General features: G+C 32.9%; 2 protein-coding genes across 2 annotated transcripts in view; both read right to left on the reverse strand.

Moving 5' to 3' along the window:
- Positions 1–3,624, reverse strand: part of LOC139500467 (protein FAM110B-like) — a 30,926-nt gene extending 27,302 nt beyond the window's left edge. The window contains exon 1 of the mRNA XM_071289208.1: positions 3,510–3,624. The gene's annotated coding sequence lies outside the window, so the exon portion shown is untranslated. The remainder of the gene's footprint in view (positions 1–3,509) is intronic.
- On the reverse strand, positions 1,230–2,051 carry LOC139500048 (uncharacterized). The gene has a single exon (XM_071288801.1). The coding sequence runs from the start codon at positions 2,049–2,051 to the stop codon at positions 1,230–1,232; it is 822 nt and encodes a 273-aa protein (XP_071144902.1).
- Positions 3,625–18,135: the final 14,511 nt, after the last annotated feature.

The following is an 18,135-nucleotide window of genomic DNA, read 5'->3' on the forward strand; positions in this document are numbered from 1 at the left end:
CAGTCAAACTAAGTTTGAACCTCAAACTAATTGCAACAGAAAATGTTTTAGTTATAATCTATAGTATTATGCCCCAAATATACACAGAAAAAAGTCCCTTAAAATCTAACTTGAGGAAAACTCAAAATCAGCATTTTTAATTTCTTATTGAAATTAAACTTTGGAAAGGGAGATAACTCCACAAAAATGAGTCTTTTTTTTTTTTTTGCCATTTTTTGGTTGATTTTCTTAAAATTCATGTGAAGTATGGTACTTTGATGGAGTTATATATATAATTATATAATCTTCTCATGAAATGTACAAAACCAAAGTATTAAGGGTGCTTATTTTTTTTTGCACATTTTTCATTAAAGAAATTGCAAATTTATGGCTTTGTGACCATTTTGAAAAAATAATGTGAATATCTGGTAATGTTTATATCTGTAAATTACATTTTATTTAGCATTTACTATGTTAAAAGAAATTTTAAACCACAAAAAGAAGAATATATGCTTAATTGGTTTTGTTAAATTTGAGATTCTTTACCTTCACATGCTGAAAAATATAATAAATGATCAACTAATGAATTATGAAATCTAGGTTGTAGCTTGATAAAAGATATGAAAACACCTTTAGAGTTGTTTGTTATACTCTAACGACGGCTAAAAAAATCAAGAATCAATACATTCTGTTGAAAAGAAGCAGTAAAGTTATAATTTTGTATCAATTTTATTAATATTTCTGCCTCTTTTTTTTTGCAGAGTTATATCCCATTTCAATGCAAATCTCCATAGGAATTTTAAAATCAAATTTATTAGCTTTCTTACAGTTAGATTTGATGGGACTTTTTTCTGTGTATATTATGGGTATAATGCTAAAGATTAAATCTTAAAAACCTTCTGTTGCAATTACTTCAAGGTTAGGGTCAAATTTATGCTAGATTGACTGGACTATAATAATAATAATAATAATAATAATTCTTTATTTAAAGAGGGTTACACAGTTAGCTGTAAAGCTAATCTTCCCTGAGGCCCTCATAAAATACAATGAAATATAACAAACAATTACAAAATATCAAACAGACACACATACATGAATAATGAAATAAAAAATTGTTATGAAATATACAATTTTCAAAACAGGTAAAAGTTACAAATTCATATATGACATGTATAGTATTGGCATCAACAATATCATAAGTTTGAGTAAGTGTGTGAAAATTATTATGCATATAAAAAACGCACAGCTTCTTAATGTTCCATCAAGTAATTTTTTAAATCTTTTTTGAATGAGCTTGTACTTGAGGTTGATTTTTTCAGGGATATTGGTAAGTTATTCCATAAAATAGATCCTGAATATATAAAAGATTTCTTATAAAGCTCTGTTTTGGCTTTAGGAACTTGTAAATTTTTGCAAGAGGCATTTCTCAAACAATATTGGTTTATTTCTGGCATTTCTTTAAACTTTTCAGTGAGATATACAGGGGCTTCATTCTTAAGGCATTTATGCATCAAAACTGATTTGTGGTATGAGATTCTGTTCTCTACTGTCATCCATCCAAGCTGTTTAAACAGTGGAGCTGATGATGAAAGTGGATCAGCATCTAAAATAAGTCTTGCAGCCCTTTTTTGCAATTTTATTATCCTGACTAGCTCATTTTTAGCACAACCACTCCAAATAATACAACAATAGTCTATCAGTGGGAGAATATAACCATTATAAAATAATTTTCTTAGATCAATATTTAGAAATTTCTTGATTTTAGAGAGTAAAAAAATTCTTGATGAAATTGATGAACATAAGTAATTAATATGTCCTGTCCAGGACAGATTAGAGTCAATTCTAACACCTAAAAGTTTTTCAATTGTTGATTTTTGAAGAATATTATTCTCAATAGTTAGAACTGGATCTGCTTGATTTAAACGCAGCCTTTGTCTTGTACCTATAACCATACATTTCGTCTTATCTGAATTTATGAACATGCTATTTTCATGACACCATTTTTCAACACATTGGAGATCATCTTGTACTTTTAATTGCATGTCACCAATAGTCTTTCCTGATGTATGCATAGTTGTGTCATCAGCATACAAGTCTGTATGGCAGTTTTTGATGTGTAATGGAAGGTCATTTATGAACAAAACAAACAAAATGGGACCAAGTATTGAGCCCTGTGGAACACCAAAATTTATAAACTTTTTATTAGAAAACTGATTATTTATATGGACATATGCTTTTTCTTTTATAGACTTGTTGGAGATGTTTATTAAAGTTAACTTTTATGTCATGAAGAAGCATTATTATTTTTAAGATTTTGATAATGACTTTTTTTATGTGGTTCATGATCTACATGTATCAAAATATTAGGTAGGTAGAGGATCTATTCACAATTTGTTTAATCAGTGAAATGGATAATTTAGAAACAAATATATTTCCATCAGTGATTACTACCTTTTGTGAATAATATTTAAGATTTTTAGAATATTTTGAAGCTAACTTTAATCAACATATTGCCATAAATAAATGAACAATTTCTGTGTCATTCGGTCCCTTGTGGAGAGTTGTCTCATTGGCAATCATATATCTTCTTTTTTATATAAACATGCATCAATCGCACATAGAGAGAAATAAAAGTAAAGGAATACAAAATAATAAATAAAGAGCTTCATATGAATAAAAGAAGATCAAAGAAGACATGTTGTATCTATGAGTGTCTGAGTGGGGTCTTTCATTTCTCCATTCTTTATATTTAAGCACTCCCTTTTTTTCTATTCCTTATTTTTGCCCTATTTTCTTTATTTTTTCATCTATTTTCTGCAGATTTGACCAAATCCTCTACTCTGTAAGCTTCATCTTTAGGGGATAATTAAAACCGCTCTCTGAATTTTTTACTTTTTTTTTCATTTCAGTAGCTTTACCAATTAGTTTTTGTAGTTAAACATTTCTCAAAGTTCTAGAAAAGAATTGTCAATAAAACATTAAATGGAAATATTGGTTGTATTTTGTTTTAACAATAAGATTTTGAGCATTTGTTGTTTTTGGGTAAAGGAATTCGAACACAGGTACTTTGTCTCACTACTCAGAATTGTTTTCCGTACATACCAGTATATATGATAAACCATATTTACTTAACTTTTTTTTAGACAGGTGCCAAAGAGGACTGAGTTTAGAAAATTATTTGAGATGACCATCTTTCATGCCTTATGTAAATTATTGATTGAAAGGGACAAAAGACAACTGTGTAATTGAGTGGACCCTACCGAATGTCATGCAGGTGATTGTTTAATTTCCATAGGGTAGGTTAATTAATATCTTAGGAATCTTAAAACCAGTAAAGTTTATCATTTTTATGGCACTTTTTTTTATCATCCAGTTGCTAACATGCCTTTAACTTTCCCTGGTGATCATCATAAATACAAGTTTGTCTGCTGTGTAGCATTGATGAACCTTTTTCTTGAACAAAATCACAATAGTGAATTAACTCTGTGAACATTATTTTTTTTTTAAGTGATTCTATCACATACAGTTACCCCAAGAGCCAAGCTTTGTTCTTCTTATCAAATATTTCTCTGGATTATCTTTCCAAAAAGCGCGAAAGTTCTTTCATGACATGGTTAAACAGTAGAACAACAAGAGTTATCTTTCTTCTACTGCCGTAAACCCAATAGCATGATATGTCCTCCACAACTTACAATGTGTACCATCTGGGGGTTAAACCCTGGACCTCTGGCACAACGATCCTTCACAAGAACAACCCTACCTGGACAAAACTACAAAATAAGGAAGCTGTTCTAAAAGAAACAAAGAATATACAAACATGCTTAACAAAATAAAAAAGTTATCGAATAGAAGGCTGAAACAATTAAGATCCGTATTCACAATTCAGACAAATCAACGTCATCAATACAAAAAATATCAAAGAATCCATACTTGAACTATTGGTAAACTACAAAAGGTATAGACAAACTATTCAAATACAGAAATTCATTGCAAGCATCTGGACCAGGTAGTTTAACCAAACAAAATACTAAAACTTAAAGAATGTGCAACAGTACCATCTCAATTGTATTTGTAGACAAACGACTTAAGAATTAAACATTAAAAAGGTTACAGGAATACTAGTATGGCGTCTCAGTTAAAGTCACAAAACTAGCACAACCAGTTATCACAAAACCAATAACTGAATAAATAATGGTCAATAACTAAACAAGAATATGGAATCAGCTACTTTTCAAGACCAACTACTGAAAACAAACACAAGTTGTATACCATTTCATTAAAAGAACAAATTCAATGTACTAGATGTGGGCAAGTATAGACCAGTAAGCATGCAACTATAGACACAGTTCTATAGACCTCCAGTTATTTCACAAAATTTTGACCGAGCAATTTACAAGCAGCAAGTCGAATACTTTAATCATGAAACACTTTCATCCATACATATCAGCTTTTCGACCAAAATTCAGATGTCAAGCTACTCTACTCAGAATCATTGAGGATTGGGAAATAGCACTTAATCAAAATAAGTTTATTGGGTCAATACTACTAATAATTGATCTTTCTAAGGCTTTCAACTGCCTTCCTCGCGATCTTCAGCTGCTTAAGCTTGAAGCTTATGGTCATTCAACTTCCTCTTTAGAACTGTTAAAAAAAATACAGGAAATATGTGTTCGAGATGGCCTCAATTGGTAAAATATATATAAAGGAAAACAACAATGTTATATTCTTGATCCTATACTTTTCAACATTTTCTTAAATGATATCCTTCACTACACCACACACAGTTCATTTCTTAAATGATATCCTTCACTACACCACACACAGTTCACTTTACAATTATGCTGACGACAACACACTTTCTTCTGCAAATAGAGATATTAACACAGTTATTTCCACACTTAAAAAGGACAGTTTGGCTCTGATAGACTGGTATGGTTCTCTTCAAATTAAATGCAGGCAAATCCGGAAATTTTCAAGCATTGGCAATTGACAAAAATAAAACATTACATTTTGATCTGGCAGGTAACAAAATAAAACGTGAAAAGAGGTAAAAAAAACCTTGTTAAATACTTGAACTTGCTGGGAAAATTAACAATAGATCGCTCCTTCATTATGTCAAACTTTAATTTCTGCGCATTGTCCTGACAATATCTGGAGCGAGACAAACACGGCAAAAATCGAGCAAGTACAAGGAAGGGTAATCCGTTTTATTTACCTGGATTACAATAACACATATGATGACTTATTTTTAAAATCAAATGTGCCAAAGACGCTGAAGAACCATGGCAATAAAGGTATTAAGAACAGTTAAAATATTGAAAATCCAATATACCTGTATGATCTCATAAACATTAAAGAAACAAAACATTCTTTCAGATATCAGAACTAAGCTGGAATACCTGCTGTAAGAACTACAAGTTATGGCTTAAAATCCTTCAGAAATTCCGAAGCCTTCAACTATGGAATTAGTTGCCAAACCACTTTAGAACTGAAACATCTTTTACCGAATTTAAGCGTATAATATAAAGCTCATGCCATTGCAATGCATGTGCTTAGTATCTATTTTCTGTTTTATGTAACAGCTTTGAAACATAAAAGCGCTGCTTATTATACTTCCATTTTTATTTTTTTAATTTCCTAAGCTTTTTATAATTTGTGATTGCTGTGCTTTAGTGTTTTATGTTGCTGCTTTTAGCTTAGTGCTCATGCTTGTACATACTATGTAATAGTTAAATTAGTTCAGCCTCCACTAAATGTGCATGACATATATTAGTTTAATATTAATATTATGTATGGTTGTGGTGTAATTGTATGTATTTGTCGGTTATACAAGATCAAAGAGCGTCAAAAGCTAAGGATTTTCTTATCCCAGAAATAGATTACCGTAGCCGTATTTGGTACAAATATTTTGGAATATTGCCACGGGGTCATCAATGCTCTTCAACTCAGTACTTATTTGGCTTTATTATATACTTAGTAGTAAATACAGATAAATTGTATGTGTAATACAAATTGATCATTGGCAAGTGTGCTGTATCAGCCACCCGTGATGATATCGATATCAGCACGGTTGCAAAAGCTTTATTACACCTTTAATCTGTATGACGTCACGTCATCGATTGCAAAGGCTTTCAAATCCCTAATCTGTATGACGTCATGTCAAACCTATAATCTGTATGACGTCATGTTACATAAAAACATTTACTTGAGGTATATGTATATAATAAAGTGTATATGATATGGCTTTTTCAATATCACACACCATATCAACCCTCAACCAATATAATCCCTCGAGCAGAGCTCTTGGGATTATATTGGTGTCTCGGGTTGATACGGATGCGATATTGAAAAAGCCATATGATATTCTCTATATATTACTATTTTGATCTGCGCGTCACTGATGAGTCTTGCGTAGACGAAATGCGCGTTTGGCGTATTGAATTATAGTCCTGGTACCTTTGATAACACATTATGCTATTGTTGTGTGACTTGCCGACTTTAGATAAAGCTTTCGATTTGATTTCGAAATATAAATAGCACCAGGACTAAATGCAATCCTCCCATGGCATACACTGTCAAATCTTCAGTACGGTTGTTCGCCTAATGTACAGACCAATCAAAACGAAAAAAGACCGCAATGTATTGCATGAAGATAAAGCAAGCCTAGAAGTATGAGTAAACAAGTCGGGGATGGGATTTAACACGAAAAAATGTTACATCTTGTGCTTCAAAAACAAAAGCCAGAGATTATACACGCTTAATGGCCACCAAACCAGTACAACCCATACATAGAGTTAATCCAGAAGATCTGAGATGGACCAGGCATATTACAATTGTTGCAAAATGGGTTCCAATTTAGGTTTCCTCAGAAGGAACTTAATGTACTGTCCATACGGACATAAAGAAATGCTTACATCTATCTAGTACGTTCAACTATTGAATATGCAGCAACAGTATGGGACCTCCAAACTTGAGGAAAATATAAACAAGCTAGAAATAAAATACAGCGCAAGCAGCAAGATTCATAAAAGAGGGACGAAAGATACCAAAGGGACAGTCAAACTCATAAATCTAAAACAAACTGACAACGCCATGGCTAAAAATGAAAAAGACAAACAGAAAAACAATAGTACACATGACACAACATAGAAAACTTAAGAATAAACAACACGAACCCCACCAAAAACTAGGGGTGATCTCAGGTGCTCCGAAGGGTAAGCAGATCCTGCTCCACATAACTGACGAGTATAAAACAAGAGAAGATGGATGCACACATACATGCTTGCCAAATTAGAACTTCTTATTATAATACTTAAAATCATCCAGGCAAAGCTTACAATCTCCTCCGGGTTCGCCTTATCATAATGTGCGAAATGTTTACATTATCCAGGAATTATACATCATTTTTTGGTACCAGACCACATGATTATGATATATTTTGCACAAAGCAAAGAGTCAACTTGAATCTCGTTGTACTCAGCTATGTTATCTACAACTCTCGGTTTATCTATTTGTATGCAGATGTATATAAATCAGTAAGGGAGCTGCCATTTGATTTTTATGGGGGGGGGCTAGGATGAAATTTGAAAAAAATAGGCAGGACAGGAGTTTTGAGTAAAAAAAAAGGCAGGATGAGACACTTGCAAAAAAAAAAGTCAGGACGACATTTTAGGTAAAAAAAAGTCAGGATAAACTATAAAAAAAAAGGCAGGACCGAACAGAGTGAAAAATAAAAAGGCAGGACAGAGATTACAGCTAAAAACAAATGCAGGACAACATTTTTCATCCTAGCCCCCCCCCCCATAGAAATCAAATGGTAGCTCCCTAAGATGATTGCCTCATAGACTTGATAGTATTATATGTTACATGCATGTAAATGTACAGATCATAATTACAATGTAAAAACGAAAAAAATATGACGATGAAAGTCTCTACTGTTTACTCGTGTCTAGTCCTCTGAAGAGTCATTCAATATAAAGGGAGAAACCTTATAACGTGTACACAGTAAAACACAAAATATAGCATTATAACAACTATTCACCTTTTAATAGTTGGATTTTAAACAAGAGTATGCCTCGAGATTAGTGCATGGTAGAGAACGAATACCAATGCTTTGTGGGAAAAGCTGTATGGTAATTATTGTTTAAATGGAATCGAGAAACACCTTAACATACTTTGAGTAATCATCTCTTACTTCAGTTATTGCGCTTCGTGGGGTACGAAATACCAGAAAATTAAAAAAAAAACAAATTATTATGAATATAAAAAATCGTATATATATTTAAACCACTAGTGCATATTTCATTCCTTCATTCACTGAGAATTAGTCTGAGAATGTGCACAAGTTCATTTAAGACCTTTTAAGTGAATAATAAAAAAAAAATGTTCTCTGTTTATTCGAGAACTTGTGTTCAAAAAAGCAATTCATTTGATTTCAGTTATGGACACTGCAGGAGACCATAGACCAAGAACTATATAACTAACGGTGACAGATCTTAGAGATTTGAGTATGAAGTATGGAATTCCCTCCCCAAAGGAGGACCGATCTTTGACCTCTTTCTATTTATTTAGAAATTATAATAACATAAATAAGAAACAAAAATAATAATGCCAATGATGTATAACTACTGAAGAAGCTTTGTGAACAAAGTTGGCTGCATTTTCAAATTATGGCAATGCAGAGTGATTAATGGTCTAATGCTATCATTGTGGAAAAGCTGTCCACCAGCAACGCTAGTACAGTGCTAGAAATTGAAAACAACCCTTAACATTTATAAATTAGTTGCGATAGAAGCGTTTTTCTAATTTATCAATTCTCATCAATCTATTGCTTTTATTGGGTTGAGTTGTCAAGCAATCGATTGCAATCTGTTGTCACGTTCAGTTGTTACCAGTATTCGTTCTTTGTACGTCGTTATTCCCACAGAACACTTTATTGTTTACACTACAAGACGGTTAACGGTATACTACTGTTGTCTTTATTCATCTTTATTTTGTTCGAAAAAAGTCTATGTTTTCCTCTAAAATGTGTATGTCCCTCTGCAAGTCGGATTACATTCAGTGATATTTGCTGTCTCTTTGTGTTCATTGAAAAAATGGTGTGTTCATTCCTGATCTTTGGTCGTCACGATCAGTGGTTGGCGATATTTTGAGCAATTCAGAAGAGAATATTACATGGTTTTTGGGGCTTGTGCATCGTTGTAGGTTCTTTATTGTTTTCGCAAACTGACTCTTAGTTTGGGTAAAATAGCTTCCTGGATAGCTGTCTCAAAAGCGTTTACCGATTTGTTGTTAAAAGGTCTTAATCAAAGCATGTCCTTGAACGTTCTTAATGAGGTAAACGAGTAAAACTTGCAAAGTAATTTTCGACCAACATGCTCGCTGGCTCTCTGATATTAGATTGTTTAACCAAGACCATCACTGAAAACTATAAGGTCTTGAATGGATAACATGAGCCTGTCTAATTTCTGGATTTAAAGGGTCGATTTAATTCTTTTGGTAGCTATGTTTTAGTGCTTTATCGTTACGGATATTGGTGTGAAAGAACGGCCTATATCACGGCCGACACTCGGCTAACCGAGAGTTTGGTCGGTTAATCTATATTGAGTATGCGGCTATATCGGCGGTTGGTCTGTTAATCGGGTTGGTTATACGTCTGTTAAGAGTAAAACTCACAATTTAATGTTAAACTCTGTTAAATATACAGATTTTTGCCATATTATGAGAACCACATCAAAAAAAGAAAAGTGTCTGACAAAATGATATCTATCATAGAACATTTTCCACCAGTAAAAAAAATGCATAGCCGGCGCAGTTTTAAGTAAAACGAAAAGGCGTCTCGCAAGTATGTGGTTTTTATGCTTGTACGCATAGCAATATTTTGGATAAAAGGCTAAAAAACATTTTTATATATGATTTAAAAGACACAAAATAGTACTTTGGTTCTAAAAAAATAATTGTCATTGATAATTATTTCATAATTGTTATATAAGTTGAGTAATACCACATTTTAATGAATATTAGGGGAATACAGTCTGTTAATGGGTTGGACAATTTAAATCGTGTCAGTTAAGAGTTATTTAGCCACGACAATAGTCTTACTACCTTTAGTTTATATTTTCACATTGAAAAAAATGAGATGTACTTGTGACGAAAAAATTACAATACGGTGCAACAGTATCCTTATAGAAAGAGAACTTTTATTTTAATTTTATTTTTTTGCATTTCATTGAAGGGTGTGTCACTTCAATATAGCGTTATATGGACTGATTGGCCGCTCGAATTCGCACGAATTTATTATTTACGCCAAGTTATCAATCAGCCTTTTTTTTGTCTGTTCAAAGTCTGTTATATCTATGAATCTGTCATGTGTTGCAATGCAGCTGGTTAAATTCCATGCGTTTTCTTTGAAATACTAAGGCTTATCTACCTCAGGTATTGATTACTTTATGCCGGCGTCACACATTGGCGTATAGACCGGCGTGCACCAAACGTACAGAGAAAATTGACAAAGTCGGTATACGTTAGTTGTTGCATGCCATAGGAACGCTTAGGCAGCAACCATTTGATTTTCTGGGGGGGGGGGCTTCCAAAAAAAGTTTGTTTCCAGTTTTTGGAGAAAAAAATAATTTGTTTTTGATTCTGAGAAAAAAAATTTGTTTTTTTCACCCTCAGCTGCCACTATATGTAATGCTAAAATTGAAAGAAAAAATTTGTCCAGAAAAAAACCCATAGCCCCCCCCCCCCCCCCCCAGAAAATCAAATGGTTGCTGCCTTAGCAATCGTTCAAAGCGCGTTGCATAAGTTTGTAGTACGTCGAAATACAAAGGTAAAATTGAGAAAGGAAATGGGGAATGTTTCAAAGCGACAACAACCCGACCATAGAGCAGGCCAAGGCCACCAATGGGTCTTCAATGTAGAGAGAAACTCCCGCACCCGTAGGCGTCCTTCAGCTGGCCCCTTAAAAAATATGTATACTAGATCACACAAGACTAACAAAGGCCAGAGGCTCCTGACTTGGGACAGGCGCAAAATTGCGGCGGGGATAAACATGTTTATGAGATATCAACCCTCCCCCTATTCCTCTAGCCAATGAAGGAAAGTAAATACGCTTGATGAACGCTACAATCCCAGGAAATGTGTATGCAGCACAAAAAAACATACAACATACGCCAACATACGTTTCTAGTACGCCCAATACACGCTTAAAGCTCGTTTTGCACACGTTACAAATATGATTGACAGGTTAAATGCATCCAAAATTACTAGCGTATTGGCAGCGTAAATGATTTTGAACACGCCAGTGCTATACGCTGATGTGTGACGCCGGTATTAGTTGTGTTTCCTCAATGCTTTTCAACTTCTTATTTTATTTGGCCTTTTAAACATTTTTTTCGTCACTGATGAGTTTTTCGTAGACGAAACGCGTGTCTGGCGTAAATATAAGGCGTAAATATAAAATTTCAATCCTGGTATCTATGAGGAGTTTATTTCCGGTATGTATTGTCTTTTGAAATTAATATTACTTTGATATTACACTTTTTGAAACCATTTCTATCAATTTTCAGATTCCATTGTCTAAATTTATGTTTCATTGTTCATGTGTTGTTTCCATATATTCTAGCCACTAATCTTGAGTCTATCCCTTTATTCAGATAACACTACATATAGCAATTATATTATGTTTGTAATGTCATTCATAACTCTTAACAGACTAATTAACAGACCGAGTTTTATACATCCGACCCATTAACAGACCACATTTTTATAAAAAAAATGATTTATGTCACCAAAATACAGTTTTTCGTGTAGATTTTTTACATATTGATGTTAATATGGTAAACAAACATAATGCCTGTCTTTTTTCGATGTTCAAAATATTGCATTCAAGTAAACTCAACCAACTTGTCATTTTTGTGTACATTTTGTGTGTGTAAAATGTGTATAAATTTACTGATGAGTAACTCGCCTGTTCATTTTATAGATCGTTCATTGAAGCTAGACAAAAAATAATTACACCACTGGATTCAGTACTCCAAATCGTTTTGTCAGACATGAATTGTTTTTATGATATAAATATAATTAAAAAGTTCTACAACGAAACATACTGATCTTGCAATGATTTTCTCGATAACACCTGATTAACAGACTTTAGCCAACCCGATTAACAGACCAACCGCCGATATAGCCGCATACTCAATATAGATTAACCGACCAAACTCTCGGTTAGCCGAGTGTCGGCCGTGTATATAGTCTGCTAAAGTTCATCAACTTTTTCAAGGCTTGGGTCGATTTTATGAAAGTTCTACATAATGAACATGTACATAATATATATTGTAGAAGACCACCACATTTTAGAATTTTGTGTCATTGACATCTATCACATATCTGCGTTTATTCATACAGAGGGAAGAGGTTAATTTCCCCAATAGTAAGGGGCTCTGTGAATAAAGGGATATATTGATATGGCAAAATTTAAATGTTGTGTCACTTTTATAACCTGATCAAAGATGTGTGATTTTAATAATACATGATAAAAGTTTGTTTTACACAAGTAAAACATTATTTCATATTACAATAACATGTATTGCTGTTGTCTGTTCTGTGGTCGGGTTGTTGTCTTTTTGACGCATTCCCCATTTCCATTCGCAATTTTATGCTGGTATTATACGATGTTTACATGTAATATATCATATATTATAATATTCTAATAATAGAAAATGTAGTTTCATATGGACAACTGACAAGGGGATCGTGGGCTGCATTTATTACCACAAAACTTTCAAAGTCTGTTAGTTCTTACACATCTTCTAAAATTGAACATGCCAAAAATGGAACCAAACCATGTGCAGTTAGCTTTATCTCCCTTTAACCGATTAAGTAATTATATGTGATCGGATGTACAATTCCTTTCTTCTCTTACCAAGTTACTTTAATTGTGAATTTAAATCTTTTGCCAGTTATGTTTTAGTGTTTTTATGTTGTGGATTTTGCTGTGAATGAATGGTATGGGCAGTCTTTGCTTAAAAAAAGAGGGGCAAAATTTCATTCACTATTTGAGGCTTGGGTCGATTTGATGAGAGCTCTTCATAATAAACACGTACGTAAAATCTATTGTGGAAGACCACTGTATGCTGTTCTCTTGGGATGTTGTGTCAATTATATCTATCTCATATCTGTTTTTATTCATACAAAGGGAAGAAGTCATTAATAGACAGGTGCTCTGTGAATAAAGGGGTACACTGATATGGCAAAATCTAGAACACTGTTGTATTTTAATAATTTTAACCTGATCAAAGATGTGTAATTTTGATAATGTATGATAAAAGTTTGTTTTACAAAAGTCGAACATAATTTTCAGGTTACAATAAAATGTATTGTGGTATTGTAAGAGGGTTACATGTAATATATTCTATATATAATTGTCTAATGATAGAGAATGCAGTATTATATGGATATGTGTCACGAGGGATCGTAAAAGCATCTTTTACCACCTAACTTTCGAAGTCTTTAAAGTTTTTACATCTTTTTTACAATATCTCCTGAAATTATACTTGCCTGAATCGAACCAAGCTAGACAGAATAATTAGTTATCAAAGGTACCAAGCTTTAGTAATTTAATATGCCAGACGCGCGTTTCGTCTACATAAGACTCATTAGGTACGCTCAGATCAAAATAGTTAGAAAACTAAACAAGTACAAAGTTGAAGAGCAATGATGACCCAAAATTTCAAAGAGTTATACCAAATACGGCTAAGGTTATATATGCCTGGGATAAGAAAATCCTTAGTATTTCAAATAATTCATACTTTTGCAAACAGGAAATTTATAAAAATGACCATATAATTGATATTCATGTCAACATTGAAGTGCTGACTACTGGGCTGCTGAAATCTTCGGGGACGAAACGTCCACCAGCAGTGGCAGAAACTGCATGTTTAAAAGTCCTTTAAAATCAATAGCAATGTCTATCACTGAGTCATCTATTGTCACAATTTTCCTTGAAACTACTTGGTATTTGCAAGAATGATACATGGACTTTCTTTTATATAGTATGTATTAGTGTGTTCCAGTGTGCTGAAAAACATAGGTTACAGAACCCATTATGATATGCCAATTTTAACATCTCTTTTTTTCTAAGGAAATTTTTTCAAAATTTATCTTTATGAGGATAAGGATATCCTTTTCATTTTTTCATATTCGTTTGTCCTTATGGTATTCGGACGTATTCGTGAATGTGTCATAAAGATTCCCTCTAAACCACTGGATTTTAAATTGTTTTCAAACATGCCAGGATTTTTCATAATTAATTCGTAATTGGGTGTTTAGCAAATGTGGGTTGAGGGCGACATTAAACGATTCGTATTCTATATTAATCTATGTTGTGTATTGTGTACTATTATATATGTTTGTCTTTTTCTTTGTTAGTCATGGCGCGTTGTCAGTTTATTTTCGATCGATGAGTTTGACTGTCCCTCTAGTATCTTTCTTCCCTTTTTTTTCAGTATGATAATCAGACATCATGTAAACAACGATTACACATTTTTGTATCCGCATGTTGTTTACAAGAAAAACCGACTCTGTATTAAGTACACAGTAGGTTTCGAAAAATAATCATAATTTTCATGCATAGATGAAACACTGTCTATATGTTTGATTCCGATGTCGCTAGTACATTTGATTGTGCATAAACTAAATGACGACAAGGTTTCAATGAAATGAAACCTTGAAAATCCTTTTTTCTGTTGTTTACGAAAATATTAAGTTTCAAGCATCTGGCAAGGCTTAATTGAAACTACAAATACATGTAGTTCTGTTTTACATATATCATTCATTAACAAACGTATTTCTAAATCACCTTAGTCCTAATTGGTGTTGTTTTATCTATTCATCAGTTCTCATCAATCTATTGGTTTTTTGGATTGAGTTGTTAAACAATTGATGGTAATCTGTCTTCACGTTTTGATATTATTCGCTTTTTCGAAGTCTTTATTGAAAGAGAATTCTTTATAGTTTACACTATACACAACAAACGACGGTTTCAATACTGTGTAATAATCATTTCAAGTTTGTTCGAAGAAAGTCAAGGTTTTTTCTTCTAAAATGTGTATACCCTTCTGCTAGTCGAACCCTTTTCAGTGATAGTTGCTGTTTCTTCATGTTAATTATATAAATGGTGTATTCATTAACAATCTTTTGTCGTCACAATCAGTGGTTGGCGATATTTTGAGCAATTCAGAAGAGTTTACAACATGCTTTTGTGGACTTGTCCATCGTATAAGGTTCTTTATTGTCTTCGAAAGATGTTTCTTAATAGTGGTAAAATTAGCTTCTTAGATTGCTGTCTAAAGGCATTTACCCATTTGTTTTTAAAGGTCTATGAAAAAAAGATGAACAACTGATAGTAGTTTTAGTCAAATACAAACCCTTAAATACACTTTATGAGGTAGATAAGTAAAGTTTGCATCATGCTCACTGACTTTTCGAACGTAGATTGTTTGAACCTAAATCATGAACATAATGAGTAAATGTCTTGTGTAGCCTCTGCTAAATGCATCAATACTTTTGAGGCTTGAGAAGATTTTAAGAGAGTTCTACATAATGAACATCTACATAATATTTATTGTTGAAGACCATCGTAAGCTGACCTCTTGGAAGGTTTTGTCATTGATGTCTATCAAATATCTGCATTTATTCATACAAAGGGAAGATCTTAATATCCTTAATAGACCGGTGCTCTAGAATAATGGCAGTTTCTAAAACACTGTTGTATGTTCAAGTTGTATCACTTTAACCTGATCAAAGACGTGTAATTTTCATAATATATGTTAATAGTTTGTTTTACATAAGTCAAACATTTTTTTTCAGTTTAAAATAAAACGTATGCTTGTATTATAAGAGGTTTACATGTCATACATAATACACAATGATACATATAATAGTCAAATGATAGAGAATGTAGTTTTATATAGATTATTCACAGTGTAGATACTATTCTGTACGCTATCCGGAAGTCGCGATTTTCGAAGCGATGACTACCAACTGGCTAACAGGACGGTTTTGCCTACGGTGACTTTTCTCACCATTTGTTTACACCTATACTTATAAAGTGCTTTGAACATCTTCAAGGTATGTAAAGCATCATAAATATGTGTAACTTTAACAAAAACATGCATTAGAATATAAAATATACGTGTGCATCATACCAACTTGATAGAAAAAAGTGAAATCGATGGACAATTTTGCTCTCGTAGTACAAAACAAATAACCTTTTATTGCAAATATTTGCATCAGTTTAAAGTTCAATATATACTGTTTCAATATTCGTTTCGTATTTAAGTAGAACATTCGTATTTCCCATAAAAAATATGTTTTCCTTGAGGATCCCAAAATAAATTACTGTACGATCAGTCCATAACTGACTGTATTCTAGTAGCGATTTCAAATTTTTTTACTGTATGACCAGTCGTGATTTTGAAGAAAAAAACAAAGGCAATTTGAAGGTATCTACGTATTTATATGATATTATGAACTGTCAAGGGAACTTTACAGTGTAATATCGTTCATCAGACAATATAAATATAGATATGATGATTTTTGTAGACTGCAAAATAATTGTATTTTTGTTCCGTCAGTCTTGTTTAAAATCAAACGCCTAAAAAGCAATACTTGATTTGATTGTGGACTTTGTAATAGTGTATAGTTGCAATTATCTATTTAACTATAACATTTTAAAAAACTATTTACATCGTCCGCCGAAACATTCAGATTAAAAGTTGATATTAGTCGACCCTGAGAATAACTTTGGGATGGGGTGAAAAGGAGGCACATTATAAATATCTACTGACTTTGTTATTTGAAAATTGTTAATGAAATGAACATGTTAAATTCAAATCAATATAGAATCATATTCAAAACAGTGTGGTCCTGGCCATTGATTGACGACCTAAATTATCCCATTGACTGGGACAGATTAAGTGAACGTTTGTCGGTAACGACCATTGCTCACTTCTTACTTATTATAGAATTTAAACTGTGGGGTCACCATAGGTTCTTAACACCTTTAATAATAAAATAATTCGAAAAATTATTCAGGAATAACCTTTATGTTTTGATTTATGTTATTGATATAAATCAACACATCGTATTATTCCGGATTAGTTTTTCGAATTACTTTATTTAGGTGTTGAGAACCTTATGTGACCCCACAGATTCAGTGTCTTTAACAAGTACATAGTGAGCAGTGATTGATACCGACAAACGTTCACCTAATCGTCCCAGTCAATGGGATAATTTAGGTCGTCAATCAATGGCCAGGACCACACTGTTTTGAATATGATTCTAAATGCTGTAATGCATTCAAGTATACGAAAGATATATTTCTTTTTCATGATAATCCAATGACAGAGTTTCAATGACAGAGTTTCGCTGTTTTTATTCATCTTTTTACGGTCAAGAGATTTTGCAGAACTGGTAGATCATTGCATAATTCGTCATGATTCAGAAGAATTAAAGTTGAAAGTGGCAATGCATAGTCCGTATCTTATACAAAGAACCCCCATAAAAGATGTTTACTTAAATTCGAAATAGACGGTGCACAATACAGTCATGATAAGGAATCCGGAGAGATTAATTAAGTCATATAAGTGACGGATAAAAAAAGGAGATCCGGCGGATTGAAACCCTTTTTAACTATCAATGCATTTGTATGGGAACATATATTTGGAATCCCCTTTTCTCCTGGATTGGACCCTCTCTCCATTTAAAAATGGCTGGAAACCCCATTGTATATTAAGTGGTAAATGAGGAGATGCACTTACAAAACCGGCCAAACATAGTATAACTGTCCAACGAACGAACGGAAAGACGGCCTTCATTATCATTATAAACCCCCGCAAAGTGTTGTACAATTGGGTGTCACAGAAATAGCTCTACTCCCAAAACAAAGTGAAGTAACTGTGATCAATTATAGGCTACAGTGCGGCCTCGAATGTGTGTAAATACATGCATTTTTGTATTACAATTAAATCTGTGCGTTTGTACAATTTAAGTATAACGGAGGACAATTCTGAAACTTATACATACAACAAACCTTCCTCTTGTTTTAACAACATTTTGATTTAAACATCCTTATACTGAATGTAGTAAGTCGAGTAC

This window comes from Mytilus edulis, chromosome 1 (genome assembly GCF_963676685.1).
Source record: "Mytilus edulis chromosome 1, xbMytEdul2.2, whole genome shotgun sequence".
NCBI classification, from domain to species: Eukaryota; Metazoa; Mollusca; class Bivalvia; order Mytilida; family Mytilidae; genus Mytilus; species Mytilus edulis.